Source organism: Oreochromis niloticus, linkage group LG2 (assembly GCF_001858045.2).
Source record: "Oreochromis niloticus isolate F11D_XX linkage group LG2, O_niloticus_UMD_NMBU, whole genome shotgun sequence".
Classification (NCBI taxonomy): domain Eukaryota; kingdom Metazoa; phylum Chordata; class Actinopteri; order Cichliformes; family Cichlidae; genus Oreochromis; species Oreochromis niloticus.
This window is the reverse complement of record NC_031966.2, coordinates 19721976-19745609: the sequence shown is the minus strand read 5'-3', so window position 1 is coordinate 19745609 and position 23634 is coordinate 19721976. Positions and strand designations below refer to the sequence as shown.

The following is a 23634-nucleotide window of genomic DNA, read 5'->3' as shown; positions in this document are numbered from 1 at the left end:
GTACAATTGGTCATGTTTAAATGCCTTCCTTTACTACGCTCCTTACACCCTGCTCATGTTATAGCGTTATGCACAGTCTGTCATTTAATCCTGTTTATAACTTTCAGAGAACATGAAAAATTCAGCATTACGGCAAGTCATCAGCAGTTTGATTCAGCTAACTTATTCATCCAAGACCTGGTCTCATATGGTTTTCAAGTAAAACAGAAAGAAATTTGAATCGTTAAAAGTTGAATCATTAAAATTGTCTAGAAGTCTAGAATTGATCATTTCTATAGCAATTGCTTCTCACTTTGTCTGAGAATCCCATTTTAACAGGTTTATAGTACTATCATGGTAATCCCTGAATTTCTTTTTGTGTCACTGTTGCCTTGGTTTGTCTTGTTTGTGCTTAATTATTGGAAACTGAACTGGTTGGGGAAACTAACTAATAGACTTCAACTGTACTCTTAAGTGACTCCTCTCCTCTCTGAAGATTTGTTATATACATCTGCTTTTGCTCTTCCATTACCTCTCCCTAATGCTCCATTTTTGTGGTCCATGGAAATGGAAACTGGTTTCCTTTTAGCGATAACCTAAACTATGGCAGCAAGGAGCCTTCTAGTGTAAACAGGTGCTCGTTTTAGACCTTGTCAAGAAGGAAGTCCTTTCTCTCGTCACGTACTCTGAGCTTCTGTTCCCAGAAACCCAATGTTTCGGTGTCAGAAATGAAATTAATGTATGTATGTGAATATGAGGAATTTATACCTGTGATGTGTTCATTTTACAATGTTTGTGTGTGAATAAATGTATGTGTGTGTGTGTATGTGTGCGTGCTTGCTTGCAGATGTTATGTATGAGTCAGTGGGTGTCCTGGGTGTTTACCCGAGCTGCAGTGTGGTTGGCATTTCTCCACTAATCCAGTTTCTCTTGAGGGGTTCCTTATCCTAACCACTCAGTCTTTCCTATGCAGCTTGCTATTATATTAGATAGTGTGAAACAGGTACACAGATCGTGCACTCATTTTGCACTTGCATCTTACAGACGGAAATAAACCTTTACATTTCCCCTGAGAGGCTTGATGCAAATGCTCTACCAACAACTAAATGTCATGCATCCTCCAACTCTGTTCTATCCTCCTTTTGTCTCATTTGGTGTCTTTCTTTCTGTCTTTCTGTCTCACATAACCTCCAATTCGCTGCAGCGCTGCACTGCTGACGTCAGCAGTCAGGAAGCCCTCTGTACATCTGAGTGCCACAAATAGACACAGGCTGATAAAAAAGCACCACTCTCCTATAAATAGCCCTGCGTGTCTTTGCTTGAATTTGATTGAATGGGAATAGAGCACTGTGAGAGAGTGGGAGAAATGGTGTTGAGAGGGTGAGAGAAAAGGAGAGCGAGGGGGTGAAAAAAAAAAAAAAAAAGAGAGGACGAAGGGGTGGGAGGATGCGAGGACCCACTGTGCTGCTTTGGGACCCCGGGGAACTGCTGTCTGTCGCTCACTCTGACACACTTCCCGGCTCAGATGAAGGGCTTTCTGCTGCCCTGTTCTGCTGCTGTGATATCACACCAACACATCAGCAGCAGTACACTCTTATTGCTGTGATTTTTTTTTATTTTTTTGCTTTGCATTTGGTGCAGTGGAGGCAAGTGTGTATAAAGTTGGTGGCGGTTGTTCTTAATCAGTGCAGATGAATTGTGGAACACAAAATCTTGGAGACTAGTTTGCTATTTGGCAGAGGTTGAGAATATGAATGTTTTTTTGTTTTTTTTTAGGAGTAGCTGTGTATATAGTGACGTTCTGCTATACTTAAATTGCCACTGAGCCATTGCTGTTGTATAAGTAGAGGCACACGTGCTTTCCAAAAATGTTCCAAGAATTTGTCGATGATGTTCCTGACAATGGATATGTCGTGCTGAGCAAGCTCAAACTGCATGTATGTTCAGAAACCACCTGGGGCTACACAGCCTTGATGTTTTTAAATCACAAAAACAAGGAAGCACCACTTAGTGGTTTTAGTACTAAGTACAAATAAATGTTTTAATTATAACTAAACAGCAAAAATAGTTTAAGTAGGTTTAATATAGATGCATTAAATTTCAGTAAAAAACTCAACTGTTCCAAAAATGGAGGCTGTCCTAGATACAGCTATGTCTTCGAGGCCTGTCAAGTGATTTGAAATTGTATTATAGTGTGGGATTAAGGTTGTTTTGTGTGGGTTTTGTTGATGAACAGATAAAATGCCACCATCAGCTCTTTCTTTTTTAGTCCTCTATTGAACAGTGGCTAAAGATAAATCAAAATCAAACAACTCTGAGGCTGAAAGTTGGCTTTGTAAAGCATTTTCTTTGTACTGTGGTAAACCTTTGCTGGGTTTTGCCATCTGGCTGCTGCATCAGAGAGACGTTAGTTTCTATTTTTCTTTCTGTGATTAGACAAATCTAAATCCAGTCATGTGAACAAGAGGTGATGGACATTAAAGGGGACCTATTATACTCATTTTCAACTCCATATTTTTAATACTGATCTCTACTAGGATAGAATTTCATGTTTTAGAGTTCAAAATAACCAGTTTTTAAGCTTATTCTGGGCATTGGTGCAGAGCCTTAGGTTATCCACTCAAACAAGCTGATTTAGCTCATCTGCCTTTAGGGGTCACCTTCTCTTTAGTCCAGCTTTGTTCTCAGTGGCTGCTTCTCTCAAGAGGCACTTTCATGACTATGTAGCTATATAGTCTTAAGATCTAAAGAGTCTTGAAAGTATACTCCCAAATACTCTTGAATGATTGTTGGCTCTCCAACCTATCCGGCTACTGAGGCAATGCTAATATTTTTGCTTTTGTCTCACCGGAATAGCTACAAACATAATGCAGACTCTACTCTAAATCTCCAAATGGTGGAGGTGAACTTGTCTGTCTCTGCTTTGTAAATTGATTTATCCTTTAATGAACTGTAATCACAGTAAGGTTTGGATGGATTTCTAGCACACTGCCCTTGTACTTTTATGAGTGTGTTTTTGAATGGGCAAAGTATGTGGATCTGTGTTTGTGTCAGACCGTGCGTACTAAGTTTGCTGCCATTTTTTATTTAATTTTCCGTTCAAGCGCAGGTGAACACTGGAGACTGCATCAAAACATATCCTACTTGAGCTGACGTCTATCTGACACTTTGTAATGCTCCTGGTCAGAATATCAATGAGCTGGATGTGCTGTAGTATCCAGTTTGGCTCATGGGGAGCCCAACTGCATTCTGCAGGATCAGAAATGCAAGAGTAAATCCTTCTGATAGTTTTAGGTGACATAAACACAAAGAGCTTTCTGTGTACTGAGATTTTAGCTGGGTGCCTTGTGAGCCGCTGCTCTTAAGCTGGATGTTTACCCGATCCTCACATTCTTATTACATACATGACTTATAAATGCAAAAACCAAGTCAGATCCCCATACTCTACCTCTAGATTCTCTCGCGAAATCCTCAGGCAGGTAAGGTGAGTTTGTCAAAGCTTTCTGCTGGCCCTCTTCCATGCCTTGGCAGAGACACAGTAGTGTTGGAATGCCTGCAGATTAAGCACTCTATCCCTGGCTCACTTGATTAAAAGTTCCGTGGTCCAGAACCTCCTTCTCTCCCCTCCAAAATGTAAATGTCTCCCTTGTGTTCTCTACTGATGAACAAATATGGGAAGTAGTAGAAAAGGACTACACCCTGCATTTAGAGGGCCTGCCTCATCATGCAAACCGTTACCACACATTGCTGCTGCAGGAGGACTCTGTAGTGATTTATGTAATGCATTGCTTTTCTGTTTCAATGCCATATGTTTATTGCTAAACGTTAACATTGCGTTTCTCTTTTTTCTTCTTCCTATTAGGTGATAGTGGATACCCCCACCAGCCCAGTCACCAGTGGCCTACCATTATTTTTTGTGATTACAGTAACTGCTATCAAGCAGGTAAGATAAGTTCCTAATGAGAGTAAGTTTTGGTAACAGTCACTTTATTGGGATTTTTTTTTAAAAATAGCCATGTCTTTATTCTCACACACAGTCTTTCATCACACTAAATCATTCCTCCTTCTCTGTATAACACAGCCCCCCTTTCTTCATAACTGCCTTGGTGTGATTTTTGTATAAAGTACGTGCCTAATGCTCTCTTGGGTTTTGTATTAATGTGCTCTGCTGGTGAATTCTGATTGGGGTGAAGACGAAATAGCCTCTAGGGGAGTGTTAGCAAATGAAGAGAGAGAGAGTCTATTTCAGAGGTACAAATTATCAAGGGGAGTATCTGTTTCTTTGACTCTATTGCTTCCCTGTCCCAGCTTTAGATGTATTGTTTTAAGATTGGCTTTTTAGTTGGTCTACAGCTGCGGCTTTGAAATGCACAATAATGGGTGGATTTCCTTACAATAATATATGGGGTGCACTGATAACACATGTCCGTGTTCATTCATGGTAGTGCTGTTAGTATATTTTTTCACACTGGTTTATACTGTGGAGTTCTGTGAACAAGGCTCAGGCAGTTCCTCCACACATAAAGACGGTGAACGAGATGGTGAAGATAAAGCTTAAATAGGTCTTTCCTCTCCGACTGTATACTTCCTGCCAGAAAGTTTGGAAAAATAATTTCAAACTGACTTTTGAACTAAGCTGAGTTCAGGGTGAAGGAGAGGGATGATCCTGTTAATGCAAACTGACTGATATATTGACTGTGGCAAAGCACTGGGAACAGAAAAGGACGATATAACACATGGAAAAGAATAACGAGAAGCCCGTTAACGACTAAATGATTCTCGATAACCTTATATGAAATGTTCATGTATTTAAGTGAAATTTTTGTTTAACAGAGACCAAGACTCCACATTTTTGATTGTGTGAGATTATTTATATGGCAGATGCTTCATTATTGTGTGTATTTTTGACTGAATAATTATATGGATAATAATAATAAGAAGAAGAATCTTTGCATCACTAAACCAGACTTGATCCTCCTATTATCCTGTAATCCTGCTTTTTGGCTCACACTCAGCCTTGGCACACATTTTGGTTTACCCTTGTATCCTCATCTCCTCCATCTCCATCCCCATCTTAGAGACCTCATAAAGTCCACACTAGGTTTTGTGGCTCTTGCTGCTGCAGCCTTTGAAATTATCTTTTTACCTGACTCAGTATTATTTCATTTTATACTGTTTCTCTGCACTGCTGGACAATCACCATCTCATTCTGCTGCTGTAGGCACTTCTATACGTAATGATGAAATGCTGGATGTGGAAATTTAATTGTATGCATTGACATTCATGTTTTATACTCTTCCATGGGAATGACGGATGCTGCTTATCCTCTGCTGAAACTTCTTTCACCATTAAGAAGCCGTAAAACATTCAGGGCACACCCCTTAGTTTGACAGCTAGTGCTGTACTGTGTGCCTTTTTATACTGACATCAGTTATAACTGTCAGTGTCCCATAGGTACAGATGTCACAGAAAAGGTTTCTACTTTTTGTTGTACTAAGCAATGCTATTCTGATTTTGATATATTGCCACAGGGATATGAGGACTGGCTGCGGCACAAGGCTGACAATGAGGTGAATAAGTACCGAGTGACAGTGCTAGAAGACGGCCGGAGGATACAAAAAGAGAGTGAGAAGATCAAGGTATGTTGTAGCAGCAGATGCATCCTAGCTGAAATCAAATGGAAAAATAATTCCTCCAATAGCAGAGAAAAGCTGCTGGCAGCTATACAGGACTGTTTGGGATATATGCACAAGGGAGAACATAGTCTCCTGAGCTGATCTGATGCTCAGACATGTTTGTAAAGGCAACTTATTTATCCAGTGCATTCTATTTTTTAAGACGTATAGTTGGCTGGCTCACTTTAAGCAGCTTTCAGGAGTAGCTTTAAAATGAATAAATTTTGTATTTGGTCATCTTTTATTTATATATTTAACTTTATTATGGTAGAGATCTGCTTGTACAGCTGACACCACTCAGCATCCAGCTGTCAATACCAAAGCTTTGTTATGTGCTGTTTATGCGTTGTATAAAACAGCTGTTCCCAGCACAGGAGCCAATATAAGCTTACTGCTAGCTACTTTTGCTAAAATAAACATTTAAAATACAGGCAGGTTTTTGTCACTGCCTGGCAGTCCAAACCTGAGCTCAAAGAAGATTATGGATTGTTCTTGTTTTCACTTTTAGCATCTGGGTTTTTAGTCACTGATCACAACAACTTAACAGGGACCTGGCAGTCATATTTATTTACAAGTCTTATCAGTGATAAAAGTAATTTTAAAGTTGTTTGAACGTCTGCCATTCATCCCGTGCGTGATTCTTCTGAAACGAGAGAGAAAGCACACTGTGTCTTCACAAATGGTCTTTGGTTGTGTTTCTCCAGGTGGGAGATGTTTTGGAGGTGGACGAAGACGAGACCTTTCCCTGTGATTTAATATTGCTGCAGTCTAGCCGAGATGATGGCACATGTTTTGTTACCACAGCAAGTCTGGATGGAGAATCTAACCATAAAGTAAGATAAGTGTACTACTCTTCAATCGTTTTGCATAAAAGAATTTGAATTAAAAGTAGTTCCAGATGAAGTTTGGAAGAAGCAGATGAAGTTTTACTTAATGTGCATTCATTTGATTAATATTAGGTAATAAGAGAGGAGTCGTCGATGTAGAATAACAGTAAAGAATACATTTGCACTTGGCTAGATACATGTTAAAATGATTGTGTAGTTATAATTAATAGGAATATGAATTATTTTCTTTGATTGCTGGTCTTACTTTAAAGAGTTTACACTTTTGTTTAGTTGTTAAAAAATGTGTTCCTGCCTGTTTGTGCTCGAGTATATTGGTATTTTTTCCTTCTTAATTTTCCGTATTGTGTGTGAGTGAGAAGCAGTGGAAGTTAAAGCGATCACTTGACCTAAGTTGGTCACAGCTCACAGTCTTTCTCTGTCTGCCTCTTCTACTTGTCCAGACACACTACACAGTGCCAGACACGGAGCGCGATGTGGAATCTCTCAACGCCACCATTGAGTGCGAACAGCCACAGCCTGACCTTTACAAGTAGGCAATCATCATGTGGTCCCAACAGATTTACACTACAAGCATGTGGTGCCTGTAGTTTGTTGAGCAGTGGATTAACTTAATGCCAGATAAAAAAAAAAACGTCTGCAATGACTCTGATATCAACATGCAGATTGTTAAAAAAAAAAAAAAAGGTTTCGGCAAACCATAGTGCATTTATGGGATAATGAAAGTCGTCCTAACTTGGTCTCTCCAAGACGAACTTAATTCTTACTTAAGTGTAGTTCTATGTGTGAAGACAATATGTCTATATAGGTCAACTTTGGGGCAAGCAGTGATGCTGTTATAATTTAGTCATACCTGAAGATCCAGGTGTGAATATTCTGAACCAATGAAAATGACAGTATGACTGACTAAAAGTATTACGCAGTACTCTAAACTTCCAGATTTTAAGATCAATGAATAGTTCGTTTTGAATAATAAATGAACTCTGAAAAGATTCGGATACCTTAAGTTCAAATCTCTTCCACTGTTAACACAATAGTTGCTCACAAATCACTTCATCTGTTTGAGCGTATGCCGTTGTGTTCTAGGTTTGTTGGTCGTATGCACATCTACAAAAACAATGAGGAGCCTACGCTGAGGTGAGAGCACTCATGTTCAACCAAGTCTGCATACTTTAAAGTGAAAACAAAATCTAAACAGTTGTTCATTTGTTTCCCTTTACATCACCAGCAAATCATTATTTCATTGATCCTTTATAGCAGACAAGCATTAAAATAAAAACAGACTGGCAGGGATTTAGCCACTGCTTCCAAAGCACTCCCACAGGCATTTATCATTGACTGCTTTGTAATGACCATATAAACAAATGCCAGTGTCCTTCTCAAGAACACTGGAACTGGTGTGAGCCCAGACTGCAGGCATACTGTGTACTGTCACTGCGTATATTAGAGTGGATGCCAGCTTCCCTGCCAGGTTTCCATTTAGAGGATAGAGGAGTGTGGATTGCACAGCAACTGTATGACTAAATAGGTGGATCTACTGATGTGATTGTGCAGGTCACTGGGCCCAGAAAACCTCCTGCTGAAAGGAGCAACTTTAAAGAACACTCAAAGCATCTGTGGTAAGTCAATAATGGCTTTTTTACCGGTAACATATTAAAGATGGCTCGATATCTAAAAGGCTGATGTCTTTTCTTATTTTCTTTTTTAAGGTGTTGCAGTTTACACCGGCATGGAGACAAAGATGGCTCTTAACTACCAAGGAAAATCTCAGAAACGCTCTGTTGTGGAAAAGTAAGTTTACAGGGAAAAACAATATGTATAAAACAAGTCTAAAAAATACCTTTGATACTCACCAGTTGGAGTTTTTATGTCTACAGGTCTATCAATGCCTTCCTTTTGGTTTACCTTTGCATATTGGTGAGCAAGGCCTTAGTGTGTACTACGCTTAAGTATGTATGGCAGAGCAAGCCTGGACAGGATGAGCCCTGGTACAACGAGAAAACTCTGAAAGAAAAGGAAACCAATCGGGTGAGTTTGCATTTCAGAAACCTAATGAAAACAAACATTGAAAAAAAAAAAAAAGGAAAAATGACTGATGAAAACAAAACATGTCTAAAGCAGAACTAGAAGAACAGCTGTTGCAACAAAATATGGCTTGTTAGATAAGTTTCATCATACTGTTATCGTGTACTACATACATAAATATAGAGGCCTATGTTAATTCACTAGTAATTATTATTGTCCTTAAAGGGTTGTAGTTAATGCTGAGGGAACTCTACACATAGTTTTAAAGCTCTTATAAAATGAGCAAAATGGCCACTATTGCCATATGATGTGGTCTATTTCATGTCATCTGTTAACCTTCTGCTTTAGCCCGCATTGAACATTGTGACTGCCATTTCCTCATTTTTGTTGCAAGTATAAACAGTGACTTGTAGGACTGCAGAATGGTTTCTTAGAATTGCTTAGGTTATGGAGAAAATGATGCAAACCGCAACTCACTCTTTCGATCTCTCTCTCTCTCTCTCCCTCCCTATATATATATATATATATATATATATATATATATATATATATATGTATGTGTATATATGTGTGTGTAAATATATTATGTGCCTCTTTTTTTTTTAAAAAATTTTTTTTTTAACCAACAGTACCTTAACATGTTCACCGACTTCCTGTCCTTCATGGTGCTCTTCAACTTCATCATTCCAGTGTCCATGTATGTGACCGTTGAAATGCAAAAGTTTTTGGGATCGTTTTTCATATCCTGGGATAAAGATTTCTTTGACAGTGAAATTGAGGAAGGGGCACTGGTCAACACCTCGGACCTCAATGAAGAGCTGGGACAGGTCAGAAATATCTGTCATGATGCTTTCTGTAAACTCTGCATTTCTGTGTCCAAAATTTTTTAATTATGGTAACTAAATTCCTCTATTGTTTATAAAAACTCAGAAGTGTTTCCTGAACATTTCATCTCCAGCATCTATGAACGATGTCCAGATGTAATCTGTAGAACAATCAGTAGCACTATTTTATACTGAATTTTGTGTAGTTTAAAAAGCAAAACTTCAACCCCAGACTAATGTTAAGTGCTACCTTAAAATGAATTCTCCTTGTTTCATTTTTATTATGGCACTGCTGACTTAAACAGCGCTGCCATAGATCAGTCACACTTGGTTTGCCAGATGATTATTTGAGTTAAAGGTGATGCTCCGTTAAACTGATTAATGCAGTGTAATTTCCTCCTGGAAGTAATTGCCTAATATTATTGTTGGAGGCTTTTAAACGAGAAACTGAATTTTTATGGTTTTGGAAGTGTGTGTCATTTTTATTTTCATGTTGCCTGTAGGTGGAGTACGTCTTCACAGACAAGACGGGGACCCTAACTCAGAATAACATGGAGTTCATAGAGTGCTGCATTGATGGCCACCAATACAAGTACAGGGACGCGAGCTCGGAAGTGGACGGATTCTGCGTTACAGATGGACCTATGAACACAGTACAACAGAAAGCTGGCAGGGTGAGTGTTGTGGTGTCCCGCCATCTGTTGTAAAAGTCATACAAGGATTAACATATGGCCATTACATAGCTCGCTGCCCAGAAAGACCCTTTATTGGTCACCCTGGTACATTCTCCTTGACATGTCGACATATGCGGTATAACATAGCGGAGGGAAGGAGCTGCATGCTCCTGACACGAGTACTTGATAACACTTCACAGACTATTGCACTTAATTACTTGTGCTGATAACGGGTCAGTTTGGTTGTAAATTCTAGGCTTTATCCAAACTCCAGCTACTGTATATAGCTCCTTGTTTGGTTGTTAATTATTAAGTAAAAAAAAGATTTATGAATTTATTTTAAGGTTTATGAATGAATTATCTACTTGTAAAGCCCTACATGTAGCTTTTTTTTTTAAACAGTATTAAGCCACGTTTACGTAATTTTTATAGGAAAGGGAAGAGCTGTTTCTACGTGCCCTGTGCCTGTGCCACACAGTCCAGGTAAAGGAGTCTACAGAGCAGGGTCAAGGTCAAGAGGATGGACGGATAGACCAGGTGGATGGATTAATGGTAGATGGACAAGTGGTCCCTCCACTGCAGGAGCAGAGGGGCTTTATAGCCTCCTCACCTGATGAGATTGCTTTGGTCCAGGGTGCAATGAGGTAAGAGGTTGGGTGTCATGACTCAGTGACTTCAGGTGGCTATTTGACAAGCACACAGTTGGAATTGATAAACCTAAGGAAAATGTACCTGGTATAATTTCATTATAATATTTATTGAGAAGCCATTTGTGTTTTGATTTGTCTCGATCTCAGGTACGGCTTCACATTTCTTGGCCTCGAAAGTAAAACCATGAAAATTCTCAACAGGACAAATGACGTTGAAATGTAAGTTAGTCATTTCTTGGAATGTCTTTTCTTTTTTAAAATCTCAGTTATTGTTTGTATTCAAATTACATCTTTTATTTCCTCTGCGTACATCCTATAGGTATGAATTGCTTCATGTGTTGAACTTTGACCCAGTCAGAAGGCGAATGAGTGTAATTGTCAGATCAATATCAGGTGAGCTTAAGGTTACTGTCAACGTTATTGGAATGCTAATAATGTAGCGTTGGCCAGCACATCCCTGATGCTGGGTGTCTGTATAATAGTGGGGTTTTTTTGTCCCCAGGTGAAACACTGCTTTTTTGTAAGGGAGCCGACTCCTCCATCTTCCCCCGAGTCAAACAGGAGGAAGTTGAAAAGATACGCATGCATGTGGAGCGTAATGCAACAGTACGTGGTGGAAAGCATCTCATCTTCCCAAATTTAGATCTGTTGAAATGATTTCCTAACATAACATTTTGTCTTTTAATAACATCAGCTGCTATTTTACTGTTTAGGATGGTTACCGAACACTGTGTGTGGCCTACAAACATCTCACCCCTGAGGAGTATGACCAGGTAGATTCAGGATTAAGGGAAGCTAGACTGGCTCTGCAGGACAGAGAGGAGAAGCTCATGGCTGTTTACAACCAAGTGGAGACTGGAATGAATCTAATTGGAGCTACTGCTGTTGAAGATCGGTGGGTGCTCGCACAAAATATACAATTGTGCTGCTCTTAATTGTGAAACTGCTGTGTTGAAACCCCAAATATGTTGATTCTGTTCATCTGGACGTAGCGTTTTCAGTGGGAGAAACGTTTCCATGTTGAAAGCTGCTGAATATCCTTAAATCTGCATACTTGTGCTGTTCTTGCCCCTTAATAAAAATCAGTGCCAAAAAAAATAGATGGTGAAATCCTCAGCATAGAGAAATCCCAGAATACACAATATTATTCATATGGAAACCAAAAGAGTGCAAAAGCCTTTGATAAACAAATCACCAAGTCTTGTCCTGAGTTAATTCCTCCCTTTGGGGATGTTTTAAACATCTTGAACTGTCACTTTTTTCATCATGTATGACTTTGGCTTTCTATTTTCATCTGACTAGTTTGAATCAGCTAAAAGCCCTTCTTTTCAGAGCTTTTTAATTTAAGCTCACGCTGCCATCTTATGGTTAAGTTGGGACCTACAATCAAAGATTCCAGCTTTTAAAAATAGACTGCATGAATTACAACAGTTTAAGTCTAAAACACATGCACTGACTACAACAAAGGAAGTAAACATATTCGTGAATCACCATGTATTCATCATTTAATATACAAACACTCACACTTTTAAAGGACTATGCCTTCCCAAACCTGAAATTTGTGAATTTAGCTTAGCTTTTTTTTGTTTGCTTTTTTATACATGCATATAAACTATACATAATTGTAGGTATTCTTGCTGCTAGTAGTCATAATGATTCTTTTCTTATTATTATTCTACAGTCTTCAAGAGGAGGCAGCAGAGACTATGGAGGCTCTGCAGGGAGCAGGCATTAAAGTGTGGGTCTTAACAGGAGACAAGATGGAGACGGCCAAGTCCACCTGCTATGCTTGCAGATTGTTCAAGAGGAACACAGAGCTGTTGGAGCTAACAGTGCGTACTTTAGAGTATCCAGGAAAGAGGCGTGAGGACCGACTGCATGACCTCTTGCTCGAGTACCACAAGAAAACTGTACAGGATGCACCACCAGCAAAGACACGCGTTGCCAGGTTGGCTCCTTAGACTACACAAGCCTGTGTGCTATATGCTGACATTATTCTGATATTTATTTATTTTTTTGATAGTGACTTTTTATTAGGGTGTGGGGGGCAATAGTTTAACCAAAAATAACATTAGTAACGATTGAACTATTTTGTCTACTCTGTATTGTAGGAATTGGTCCAGCCAGGATTTTGGTTTTATCGTAGATGGAGCCACTCTGTCGATGGTGCTCAACTCATCCTCTGAAAACAACTTACATGACTATAAGGACCTATTTCTGCAGATTTGTCAAAACTGCACGTCTGTGCTCTGCTGCCGCATGGCTCCCTTACAAAAGGCACAGGTCAGAACAGTGATTTAATAAGTGGAGAAATAAAAAAAACTGAATTGATTTCTTTCACAGTGAAAGGTTATTTCTGATTTTATTCAGCTGTTGTATCAATCTATCTGTAGATAGTTAAAATGGTGAAGAACTCCAAAGGCAGCCCAATCACCCTTTCTGTTGGAGATGGAGCCAATGATGTCAGCATGATTTTGGAAGCTCATGTTGGCATTGGTAAGAAATGTCATGCTGAAGCTGATTTAGCTATCTTTAATTACTCTTCTATGTGTAGTGGAGTGCAGAAATGTGTCATTTGTTTTGGCCTTGGTGTTTCAGGCATTAAGGGGAAAGAGGGTCGACAGGCGGTGAGGAACAGTGATTATGCCATCCCCAAACTCAAGCACCTCAAGAAACTTTTGTTGGCACATGGGCATCTCTACTATGTTCGCATTGCACACCTGGTGCAGTATTTCTTTTATAAGGTAAGTGGAGATTCTGTATCCAGGCAACTAGGAGCACCCACTAGAGGCTGACAGATATATTGGTTGACTGATACTGTCAACCAGTTTTAGCTTTTTGCCAATATGTCAGTATCAGCATAACATGACCATAATATGGGTGTCAGTGTTTTCCGCCAGTTGCACTTTGTAATTGCCCTTTCGTGAAAACACGTTTGGAATGCTACAAACACAACGATCAGGTGCTCAGAGTGTAAATGACTAATCAGTGACTTGATGTGGAAATAAAACAAGTTCATAAAGTGCATGGTTATAATTTGTCAGATAAAAAAGATTTGTGATATCTGTGGGCGTTTCGTGTGCCTGAAAGAAAATAAATATTAACCCATATATTGGATTTTTAAATCATTATATATCAGTGACAATCTTAAAAATCCTATATTGACCAACATCTAGTACCCACAAAAAGTCATTTGGTATCTTAACACTGGTGCAGTGGTTAGCACTGTCACCTCACAACAAGAAGATCCTGTGTTTGGATCCACTGGCTGACTGGAGTCTTTCTGTGTGGAGTTTGCATGTTCCCTCGCTTGTCCGTGCCCTCTCACCGTATACATTAGCTGTCCCACAATCTAAATTGCCAGGTGTGAACATGAGCATGAATGACTGTCTCTTTGTGTCAGCCTTGCCATAGACTGACAACCTTTAGCTCCACCGCAATCCTGAATCCTGGATAAGCAGAAGGAAATGGATGGATAAACACACGCTCATACACACATATAGTATTATATGTGTGAGGGAGAGAGATTTGACTTGAATTAACAAGTTAGACTGATTTTTAAGTTGAACTCTGTATGAACCTGTTTTCATTCTCTGTTCGCCTGCAGAATCTTTGCTTCATCTTACCACAGTTTTTGTACCAGTTCTTCTGCGGCTGTTCCCAGCAAGTAAGTATATCTAATCGAGGTTCAAAGACATTCTGAACATGAAAGGAAGTAGTGTTCCCTAAAATCACACCTCTGTGTGCTCCCGAATGCTCAGCTCTTGTCCTCACAATCCCCTTTCCTCACTGTCCCTGGGATGTATGCACTCTGTTATCGTCATACAATATAAACAGGCAAAACTCACGCCGGTCATGTTGTGCCACCACGAATACACCATGACACAATATGGATATTTTGTAATCTTGGTGGCATTTGTTTGTTTTCCTAGTCTTAGAAAAAAATATTAAAATAGGAGAAAATCTTATGGAAATACTTTGGAGCACATGGATTAATTTTATTATTAAAAATCTATGATCTAGACATCTGTCATCCTTTTTAAGATCACTGAGTGATTATATTTTTGTGTGGAAAGGTGATTTTCTTTTTTTTTTCTTTTTTTTTTTTTTGGGTTCCCCCATCATGCCACTGGTCTCTGATATAGATCTTTCACAAGCACGTGAAAGATGTATATAAGCTTGCTCATGATGTGCTCTGTGCTCAAGTTATGGTGGTGTGTATGAGTTGTGTCCTCTCCGTGATATTAACCCCTCCTCCTCCTCCCCACCAACCCTTCCCTCGTCAACCTTTCCTCCTGCTCCCATCCTCCCCAGCCCCTGTATGATGCGGCGTATCTGACGATGTACAACATCTGCTTCACCTCTATGCCCATCCTGGCTTACAGTCTTTTCGAACAGCACATTTCCATTGAGATGCTCCTGGAAAACGCTACCCTCTACAGGTACACTGGGTTATAAAAGTAGATGTGCTTGTTATGTTCTGTCCTTTCATCAAAAATCCCACATTAATAGAGATTAGGAGATTCTTTTCTTATGTTTTAAATCTAGACTTGGATCGCTGTTTTAAGAATTGGTAACACTATCCAGAGACTGTGTTTATTTTGAATTTAGGTACAGAATTATATTGTATACTTTTACTGTTGTAACTTATATCGTCTTGATGCATGCTCAATCATCCAGGTAAGTAAATCTCCAAAAGCTGATTCTGTTCATCTGCACGTAACGTTTTCAGTGGGAGAAACGTTTCGTCACTCATCCAAGTGACTTCTTCAGTCTCAGCTGACTGCAGGTTTCCCCAATCTTATAAACAGTACATTTGCATAATGACTGAAACCAGCCCACTGAAGGAACAGGCTGGGAGGTCAGTTCCTTAATCATAATTATGCAAATTCTCATGACCATTGATCAACAACCACTGATCAAGGCCCACTGATCAAAGCCCACTGATCAATGGCCATGAGTACCATTCACAGAGAGTTGGGGAACGGCTGCAATCACAGGATGGTAAGATGGCGAAAGATGTACCCTTAGGCCCCCTCCTCGATTCAGAGATGGTCTTTCCCTTTTCACCTAAATGGCCTCCTTGACTCCGCGCTCAAACCAGCGTTCCTCCCTGTCCTTGATGTTTACATGTTCATCATTGAAAGAGTGTCCACTGGCCCATAGGTGTAAATAGACTGCAGAGCCCTGGCCTGACGAGGTAGCTCGTCTGTGTTGTGCCATCCGCTTCGCCAGCGGTTGTTTGGTTTTCCCGATGTATAAATCCTGGCAATCCTCCTTTCGCCATCTTACAATGCTGTGATTGCAGCCGTTCCCCAACTCTCTGTCAATGGTACTCATGGCCATTGATCAGTGGGCTTTGATCAGTGGGCCTTGATCAGTGGTTGTTGATCAATGGTCATGAGAATTTGCATAATTATGATTAAGGAACTGACCTCCCAGCCCATTATTCCTTCAGTGGGCTGGTTTCAGTCATTATGCAAATGTACTGTTTATAAGATTGGGGAAACCTGCAGTCAGCTGAGACTGAAGAAGTCACTTGGATGAATGACGAAACGTTTCTCCCTCTGAAAACGCTACATCCAGATGAACAGAACCAACTTTTGGAAGTTGTGACTTATACTGTTACTAAATAAAGTCCTGGTTTAGGTTCAGGCATAATTTAAAAGTTAAAAAAAAAGTAAAAATAAATATTTAATGAACAGGTTAAAAAGTTCTTCTGGTGAAGTTTAGTTGACTAATTTTGATGGTAGCTCATTTGTATTTACACAGTAACGTTTTTGGCCACCATTAATACGTTATATAATGGTGTTGTCCTTTTGTGTGATAAACAGGAAATCTTACAGCAAGTAAATAAATTTGTTAATTTTCCTCTTTCAAATCTTTAGACAGATTGGTAAGAATGCGATGTTACGGTGGGGACCATTTCTCTACTGGACATTACTGGGAGTCTTCCACGGCTTGGTCTTCTTCTTTGGTGTTTGGTTTTTGTTCAGCAACCCAGCCCTGCAGGATAATGGCCAGGTTTGATTTAAATCCACTTCTAAACAGATTTCATATCTACAGTCTCCTAACTACAACTGCTGATTGTTTTACTTTTTTGACTGTAGGCTTTTGGGAACTGGTCATATGGAACGATTGTATTCACCATCCTTGTTTTCACTGTAACACTAAAGGTAAGCTCCACCCCTGTTTATTTTAACATTTATAAAACATCTATCATTAGAGCAGATATGTGAGTTTGAAGCAGATATTTTGTTAGTCATGTCTTTTGCAAAGTTCTTTTATATGTTTTCTAAAAGATCTCTTACTTCTTTCTTTTCTCCAACATTCTAGTTGGCTCTGGATACACGGCACTGGACATGGATAAACCACTTTGTGATATGGGGTTCCCTGGCTTTCTATGTGTTTTTCAGCTTCTTCTGGGGAGGAGTAATATGGTTAGAAATCAACTGAGGGTTAAAAAAAACAAATCTTATTGTGTAGTCATTTTAGTTGGCCTTTTCATTCTAGTCAAACATGTATCTCCTCCAGACAGTATAAACTGAAGTGTCATCTCTCCCCCAGGCCTTTCCTGAGACAGCAACGGTTATACTTTGTGTTTGCCAACATGCTGAGCTCGGTGTCAGCCTGGCTGGTCATCATCGTGCTCATCCTGCTCAGCCTATTGCCAGAAATCCTCTACGTGGTGCTCCGCAAGCCCCGCGGCCCTTACGCTCGACAGGTAGTGCTATAACTCTCTCTCTTTCTCTCTTTTCTCCCTCTCTCTTTCTCTCTCTCCCTCTCACTTCCCTTTCTTCGTTCTTTTCTAATTATTATTTTTGCTAATGGATTTTTTTGTTAATGGAGCATATGCTTAATATATTTTAGGTTGAACTGATAGAGGTTTATGAGGTACTGTTCAGGGAAGGATTTAAATCAAGGAATTTTAATGTGATTGCTGATTGTGACATTTGCATGGCTTTGCTAACATAGAGCAATGCAGATCTTTACGGAGCTGTTTGCCTCTCTTCACACTTCCTTTGCTTTGGTGTTAGATCATCAGGAAGAGGATGGTGGGAGGGGTAAATTACATCTCACACTATTCAGAAATGGAAAAAAGACATTTGAAAGCTAACACCCAAGCACAAATATCTGATCTATTACAGCCCTCTGCTGGCTATTTAAAGCATGACGTACATTATGCAGGTTTATTTTAAAGGGGTCGGTTAGCTTGTCATAAACATTGCACGTTTTCCAAAAGCTAAGAGTGTTTTAAGAGAATTGTTTAATGAGAGAAGAAAAGGTTTTGAAAAGAAACCTAAAATAAGCCAACCACCCCCAAAACATATTTTGTGTACCAAGGGATAATTTTTTTAAGTTTCTGTGCATCTTTAAAATTATGCCTGTTGTTGAATTATTTCTGAAGGCTGTTTTTATTTAACTTCAACCAGAAGTCTGTCAAAGGCATATTTTGTCATTTCAGTGGGCTCTCTAATGTCTTTGCAAGCAGATGGAAATCATTGGTGGTATTCATACTTTTTTTTGGTGTTTTTTTTATTTTTTTTTTATTTTTTTATTGTGTCTAGACTTGATTTTATTCCTTTTTTGGTGGGGGAGAAGTAATAAACTAAATGAGAAGTTTTACTCATATTTGTGGAGAGCCACATAACTTGCAGATTTGTACAATATTCAGTACTTGCAATATTCAGTATGGTGCTCATATTTTTCGTTTTTAGGCTCATTTTTCACCTTTCCTACTTTTTCCTAACTACTGCTAATGCTTTGCTCTTTAACACACACATAACTATCTCACCCTCTTATTTCCTTCTCTCTTACTTCTCTGGACAATCCTCCCTAAAGATGAAACATCGCCTTCCTTCCTCTGGGACATCCACTATCTTCATGTTGTCACAGACCGCTAGCTCTCACAGCTTCTCATGGAGTGACTGAGGTCTCTTTTTCTTTGTCAGCTTTTATACTTCAGAATTTCTGTGTCTGTGCAACACTTGCCTGTTTCCTACTTCTGTGTCCTTCCTCTCCCACTGTTTAGAGTCCTTTCTTCACCTATAATAACTCAGGCTGTTGTTTTGTAGATTTTAATAGTCCGATTTGCTTGGACAGATTAGGTCAGACATTTCAAATTTCTGATGTACTGTGTCATATCAGGAATGCTATCCTTGGAAGGCACCATTTTAAACCTTGACTTGAGTGATTTTCTTTGTTGTGAAACTGGGAAGAATGGCACGCTGCCACCTCTTCCAGCAGTGTGGAGTAGGACAGGTTGTCCATGCTAAAAACTTGCTGTTAGTCTGCCACGCTTGTCTGCCTAGTTGCATCAGTCAGTGTCTCCTCCCAGCTGCCTTTGCTGCTCCACTGCCTGCTGCCTTCGCATGTCCAGTCAGGTGGCTGCGGCACATCACAGCATCCAAACGTACCTGCATGAGGCCCAAATTCACAACCACATCCTGGATCCTCAAGCCTGACAGTGTGTGTGTGTGTGTGTGTGTGTGTGTGTGTATGTTTGTGCGTGTGTGTGTTTGTATATGTCTTAAGATATACTTATTTTGTGAAATTTGCGAGGATAGTAACCCTATATTATTTCAACCTATTAAAAAGTCGACTAAAGGGCTTCTAAAATGGATAATTCCTAGAAGGGTTGTCTAAAAAGGCTCCTAGATTAATTTTCATTGTCTACATGTCTACTTCGAAGTCTTCCTGAATGTATTTAATTGTTCTTTGTGTGTATATATTTATGTCTGTGTGCAAAAGAGAGCACAAGACGGTGAGAAAGGCAAAGTATGTATGTGATTATCAGCGTAGTGTCGTCACTGGTGTCTCTTGCCTCACCCTTCTAGAAGAAGCTGGTTCAGTCAAGCGCAGGGGGCATCCAGTCACCCCGGTCTTCAGCCAGGCCCCTGCTCATGAGAACCTTTTCAGATGAGTCCAGTACTGTCAGTTAAACAGGTACCAGCCAACTTTCAGGCCATTTAAGCCAATCAGTGATTTGCTCCCCCAGTCAACCAGTCCAGCAGCTCTCTCGTCTCTAACTTTGAGTTTTAACAAGGAAATCAAAGACAGTAGCATAAAGGCAGCATTTATTAAGACTCTTTGTGTTCTTGTGTGTTGTGTTAAGCTCATATTGGCTGGCTGAAGAGATGCACTTTTTCCATGCCTCTTGTTTTGTTTAATCACTTCTATTAAACTGACCAAATGGTGCATTCACTTGATATGTGAAGGCATCCATTGACCTAATGTTTCAAAAGTTTGGGGGTTTTTCTTGTGCAGACTCGTGCTCCTTTCAGCCTCCCTTTTGATGCTGAGCTTGTATTTACCTTTCTGCATGCGCAGATGTGCTTTCAAATCCAAATTCTTATTTCAGCCTCTCTCATTTTTGGACCTTGTAAGAGTGTCTGTGGTGGTTTCATCCTCTTTACCCAACAGTGTGAAACGGCAGGGCTGGCCTATGATTTTGGCCCCATTTTCGGAACGATTTGTACTGTTTGTAACAATGTGGTTTAATCATTTGTCGTGGTCACCGTCTTCTGTGTGTACATCCAAACCCTAATTGGTCATGGCTGTCTGCTTACTGTTTTATTTCTGAGTGCATTGCATGACTCGGTGCATGATGTGATGTTGGCATAACCTCTGCCCAGATGCCACTTCATGACAGGGGATAGATGAAAAAAATACAGAACACAAAAAATGTAAACACTGCGAATAATGAAAAGTAGCCATTGTGTTGCGATGCTGTGTTAAATATCCTTAGGTGTTTACATTTTGTTTTTGTCCACCCCCTGGATGAAGGACTGAATGTTGCACATATCCATTACTATTGACCATGGTCTCTGGTTGCCAATTTTAGAAAGAGACTGTATGACAGCTTGCAGAGTTTAACTCACATTTCTACTTTCCCTGTAGCCATCATTGGAACCCCTCCTACAATCATCAAGGTAAACAAAGAGTCAGCACTAACCTTCTGTATTTGCTTAGTGTCTCTGCTGAGCTTCAGCAATTCAGTAGACAATCAAATCAAATCTGGATCATTTCCTTTATTAATTTCTTTTTTAATCTGGTGGAGGAAACCGGTGGCATTGTAGTGACTTTCATGTGGTTAATCACTGCTTATACTCGGATGATTTGGGGGGTGATTTCAAGGTGTCTCGTCCTTGTCCTCTTGTTGGTATGAACTTCTGACGAAAACATCAGGTAACATCTGCTCACCCAATCCTTTTCAGATTGCAGCAGTAATGCCACTATCGTACAAGCATCTAAAGGAGCGCGACTAAAAGGCATCAAGGACTCATAACAGTCACGTCAACCTCATTCAGGGTCCCGTTCCAAGGAAGAACGTCTGCCATCTGAAAGGAGGAGATGGAAAAAAATCAGAAGAAACACGTTCTGTCTTTGAGAGGGTTTAAAAGTCTTTTGACTTGTGTGTCTCCTTCTCCGTCCTTCACTGTCCAACCTCAAAAAGCAGCCATCTCTCATGCATGCTTACAGAGCAGTGCTCTACATTCTTTTATACAGTATGTACTTAGACCCCAGGCATGAGTTTTTTTTTTCATTTTTTTGTACCTTACTATAGAAACGAATGCATACATGGCTGCCTTGTCAGTAGCTCTATTCAACTGCTGTTTCAACAAGCAGCTGAAATATCCACTTCAAGAATGCTAAATGTGCATGAAAGAAGGCTCAAAAGAACACACAACTCCACCAACGTTTGGTCTCTGCAATCTACAAGCTTTTTTACTATATTATCAACAGTTTCAGAGGTTATTCTACTTTATTGGTATCACACTTTTCAACTGTTAAGTTTTAAATTGTTTAAAATATTTTAGTAAACACACTCATCAACAGATCCAAATCATTTGGGATGAGAAGTTACTGAATGTGATTTCAGCCCAGCTCAGATCAGCTTAAAGACTGTTAGAATGGTTTTCTGGTTGTAGATGTTTATTTGTATCTAGTAATGCCATTTATATTGAATACTAAGCTATGAGGGGTCAGCAGAGGTCATATCAACCCTCAGTCCAAAAACTGTGTGTGTTTATGTAAGGCTAAGAAATGCATTAGAGATTTTAAGCATATTCTGACAATGAGACATTGCTTGGAGCGTCACCTCCAATATTCCAACCTCAGAGATAATTTAAGAGAGTCAAATTTGAATGAGAAATTTAATATATGTGCAGTAGTATAGAGATATATTGTTAGCATCTGCTCGAAGCCAAAAACATGAACGCAATGCGATCAGAGTCTGTCCGCACTCACGTGCCCTAAAAGTGATGTTTTGTTGTATGCGCGTGACACAAGTGTACGGCAAATGCACTGGGTGAGAATAGCCACAAATGCCTGTGTGTAATGTAAACCAGGATTACTTGAACCTTACTGATGTAGTTCTGTTAGACATTTTCTGCACTATTAAGGAAACTGGTTTATGCATTGTGTAGATGGTCACCAAGGCACATGAATATATGCCTGAGCACGCACATATCAGAGAAGAACATTACACGAAGAGTAACCACCTTACACATAAAGTCACACGTGTACTAGAGCCTAAATGAGGTATTTGTATTCTTACCCATTTACAAGTTTGCTTATTTTGTCTCAGTCAGGCTGAAGTTGGGGATTAAAGAAAACCAGCTCCAGATCGGAATAGTTAATGCCACTGTGAGACTACTCTCTGGAGTGGACCGTTTGGCCCTTTGTTTCTTCCTTTAACTTGTGTGTAGCGCTTCATACATTCCATTTAAACATAATTACATGATTTCAGACACTTTTGATAATGCTTTGGTTTGTTTCTTTTTTTCCTTTCTTTTCTCCACAAGTGTATATTGTGTACTTTGCATATTTATTAAGTAAATGTAATTTGATTCACAAATGTTATATTTTTTATTACTTTCAGTTTTAAATTGTGGAGCGTGTTCTGCTTTGTGTCATTGTAGTTGGCCTGTTTTACTACAGCTCTGTTGTGAGACTGTGCCAGTGTCATTTAATAGTCCATTTTATCTACACAAAGACAGGCAGACCCTCCTCTGTGAAGACATTCAACATCCCAAAATTAGCCTCGGACCCAATGCCACTACTTTTTGTCTGGTGGTTTAACTGCAAGTTGAAGTTGAAAGCGATCACTGTTACTGATTATTCATGTTTAGATGCCAATCTGTATAGAATATGTCTTTTTGGTGATTTTAACTACTGCTTCACTGATCTCTGCTCAAACATGCTGTTTATTAAACCCCCCTTACTGTAACCTAAATAGCTGTAAAAAATAAAATTAAAAAACCATCTGCACAATGGCAAATGCAGCTGTTAGGCCTAAGGGACTTTAAGGATTTATATGGAAAGCAGGAGTTTTGTTTTTTTATTTTTGTTTTGTTTGGTCACCTAAAGACTTGTGCCAGAGATAACTGGATGTAAGATGATCCACAGAAGGGGCTGCCTGCTTTGTTACCAGATATAAACCTTTAAGTTACATATATATGGAAAAAGAAGAAATGCTATTTTCGAAGCTTAAAATGTGTTCAAATCTAATTTTGCCTGTCTAAATTAAAAGTAAAAAGAATGGATTGTATTTTTAATGCAACCTTTTTCCAGCCACTTTTTAAAAAAATCAAAATGTTGAAAAAAAAAAAGAAAAGAAAAAAAAAAGCACGAGAGGCTTTGTGGTTGCGGACCCTGTCTGTGAGGGGTGGAGGTGGGCACAGCAGAAGTTCTGCGTTACACAGCAGGGACATCTTGCCACCTCCAGCCTTTTGGGTCTCCAGCTTCAACACTCTAAACCTCCAAGCTGAATGTACCTCTTTGAAAAAATTATATTAAAAACCAGATGTTGTTCTTTAATAAAGCAGAATGTTTTGAAGATACAAACTGCCTTGTGCTGCTTTGCACCACATGTTGTGTCAGCAGGGTTTGTCTGATGGGAGATCTGAATGTGTGTGCCTGAGGAGGAGGGGAGGGGGTGACGCTACTGACAGGCTAAG

The 23634-nt window shown here is 39.5% G+C and overlaps 1 protein-coding gene across 9 annotated transcripts in view; it reads left to right on the top strand.

Moving 5' to 3' along the window:
* atp11c (ATPase phospholipid transporting 11C (ATP11C blood group)) overlaps positions 1 to 23517 on the top strand; it is a 43022-nt gene extending 19505 nt beyond the window's left edge. For 2 of the 9 annotated variants that reach the window (XM_005467455.4, XM_013271362.3), the window contains exons 4-31: positions 3842 to 3922; positions 5511 to 5618; positions 6359 to 6487; positions 6943 to 7031; positions 7586 to 7636; positions 8054 to 8118; positions 8209 to 8290; positions 8377 to 8527; positions 9154 to 9351; positions 9852 to 10022; positions 10455 to 10666; positions 10820 to 10891; positions 10992 to 11065; positions 11175 to 11278; positions 11386 to 11567; positions 12354 to 12620; positions 12784 to 12955; positions 13066 to 13168; positions 13271 to 13416; positions 14280 to 14339; positions 14987 to 15114; positions 16561 to 16696; positions 16783 to 16848; positions 17009 to 17112; positions 17240 to 17396; positions 19510 to 19618; positions 20573 to 20604; positions 20890 to 23517. In XM_005467455.4, the coding sequence (XP_005467512.1) occupies positions 3842 to 3922; positions 5511 to 5618; positions 6359 to 6487; positions 6943 to 7031; positions 7586 to 7636; positions 8054 to 8118; positions 8209 to 8290; positions 8377 to 8527; positions 9154 to 9351; positions 9852 to 10022; positions 10455 to 10666; positions 10820 to 10891; positions 10992 to 11065; positions 11175 to 11278; positions 11386 to 11567; positions 12354 to 12620; positions 12784 to 12955; positions 13066 to 13168; positions 13271 to 13416; positions 14280 to 14339; positions 14987 to 15114; positions 16561 to 16696; positions 16783 to 16848; positions 17009 to 17112; positions 17240 to 17396; positions 19510 to 19614 (3213 nt within the window). In that variant the 3' untranslated portion in view covers positions 19615 to 19618; positions 20573 to 20604; positions 20890 to 23517. Of the gene's footprint in view, positions 1 to 3841; positions 3923 to 5510; positions 5619 to 6358; positions 6488 to 6942; positions 7032 to 7585; positions 7637 to 8053; positions 8119 to 8208; positions 8291 to 8376; positions 8528 to 9153; positions 9352 to 9851; positions 10023 to 10454; positions 10667 to 10819; positions 10892 to 10991; positions 11066 to 11174; positions 11279 to 11385; positions 11568 to 12353; positions 12621 to 12783; positions 12956 to 13065; positions 13169 to 13270; positions 13417 to 14279; positions 14340 to 14986; positions 15115 to 16560; positions 16697 to 16782; positions 16849 to 17008; positions 17113 to 17239; positions 17397 to 18514; positions 18606 to 19509; positions 19619 to 20572; positions 20605 to 20889 lie in introns of those variants that run through there. The other 7 variants (XM_013271360.3, XM_025911081.1, XM_013271364.3 and 4 more) reach the window with 7 other exon arrangements.
* Positions 23518 to 23634: the final 117 nt, after the last annotated feature.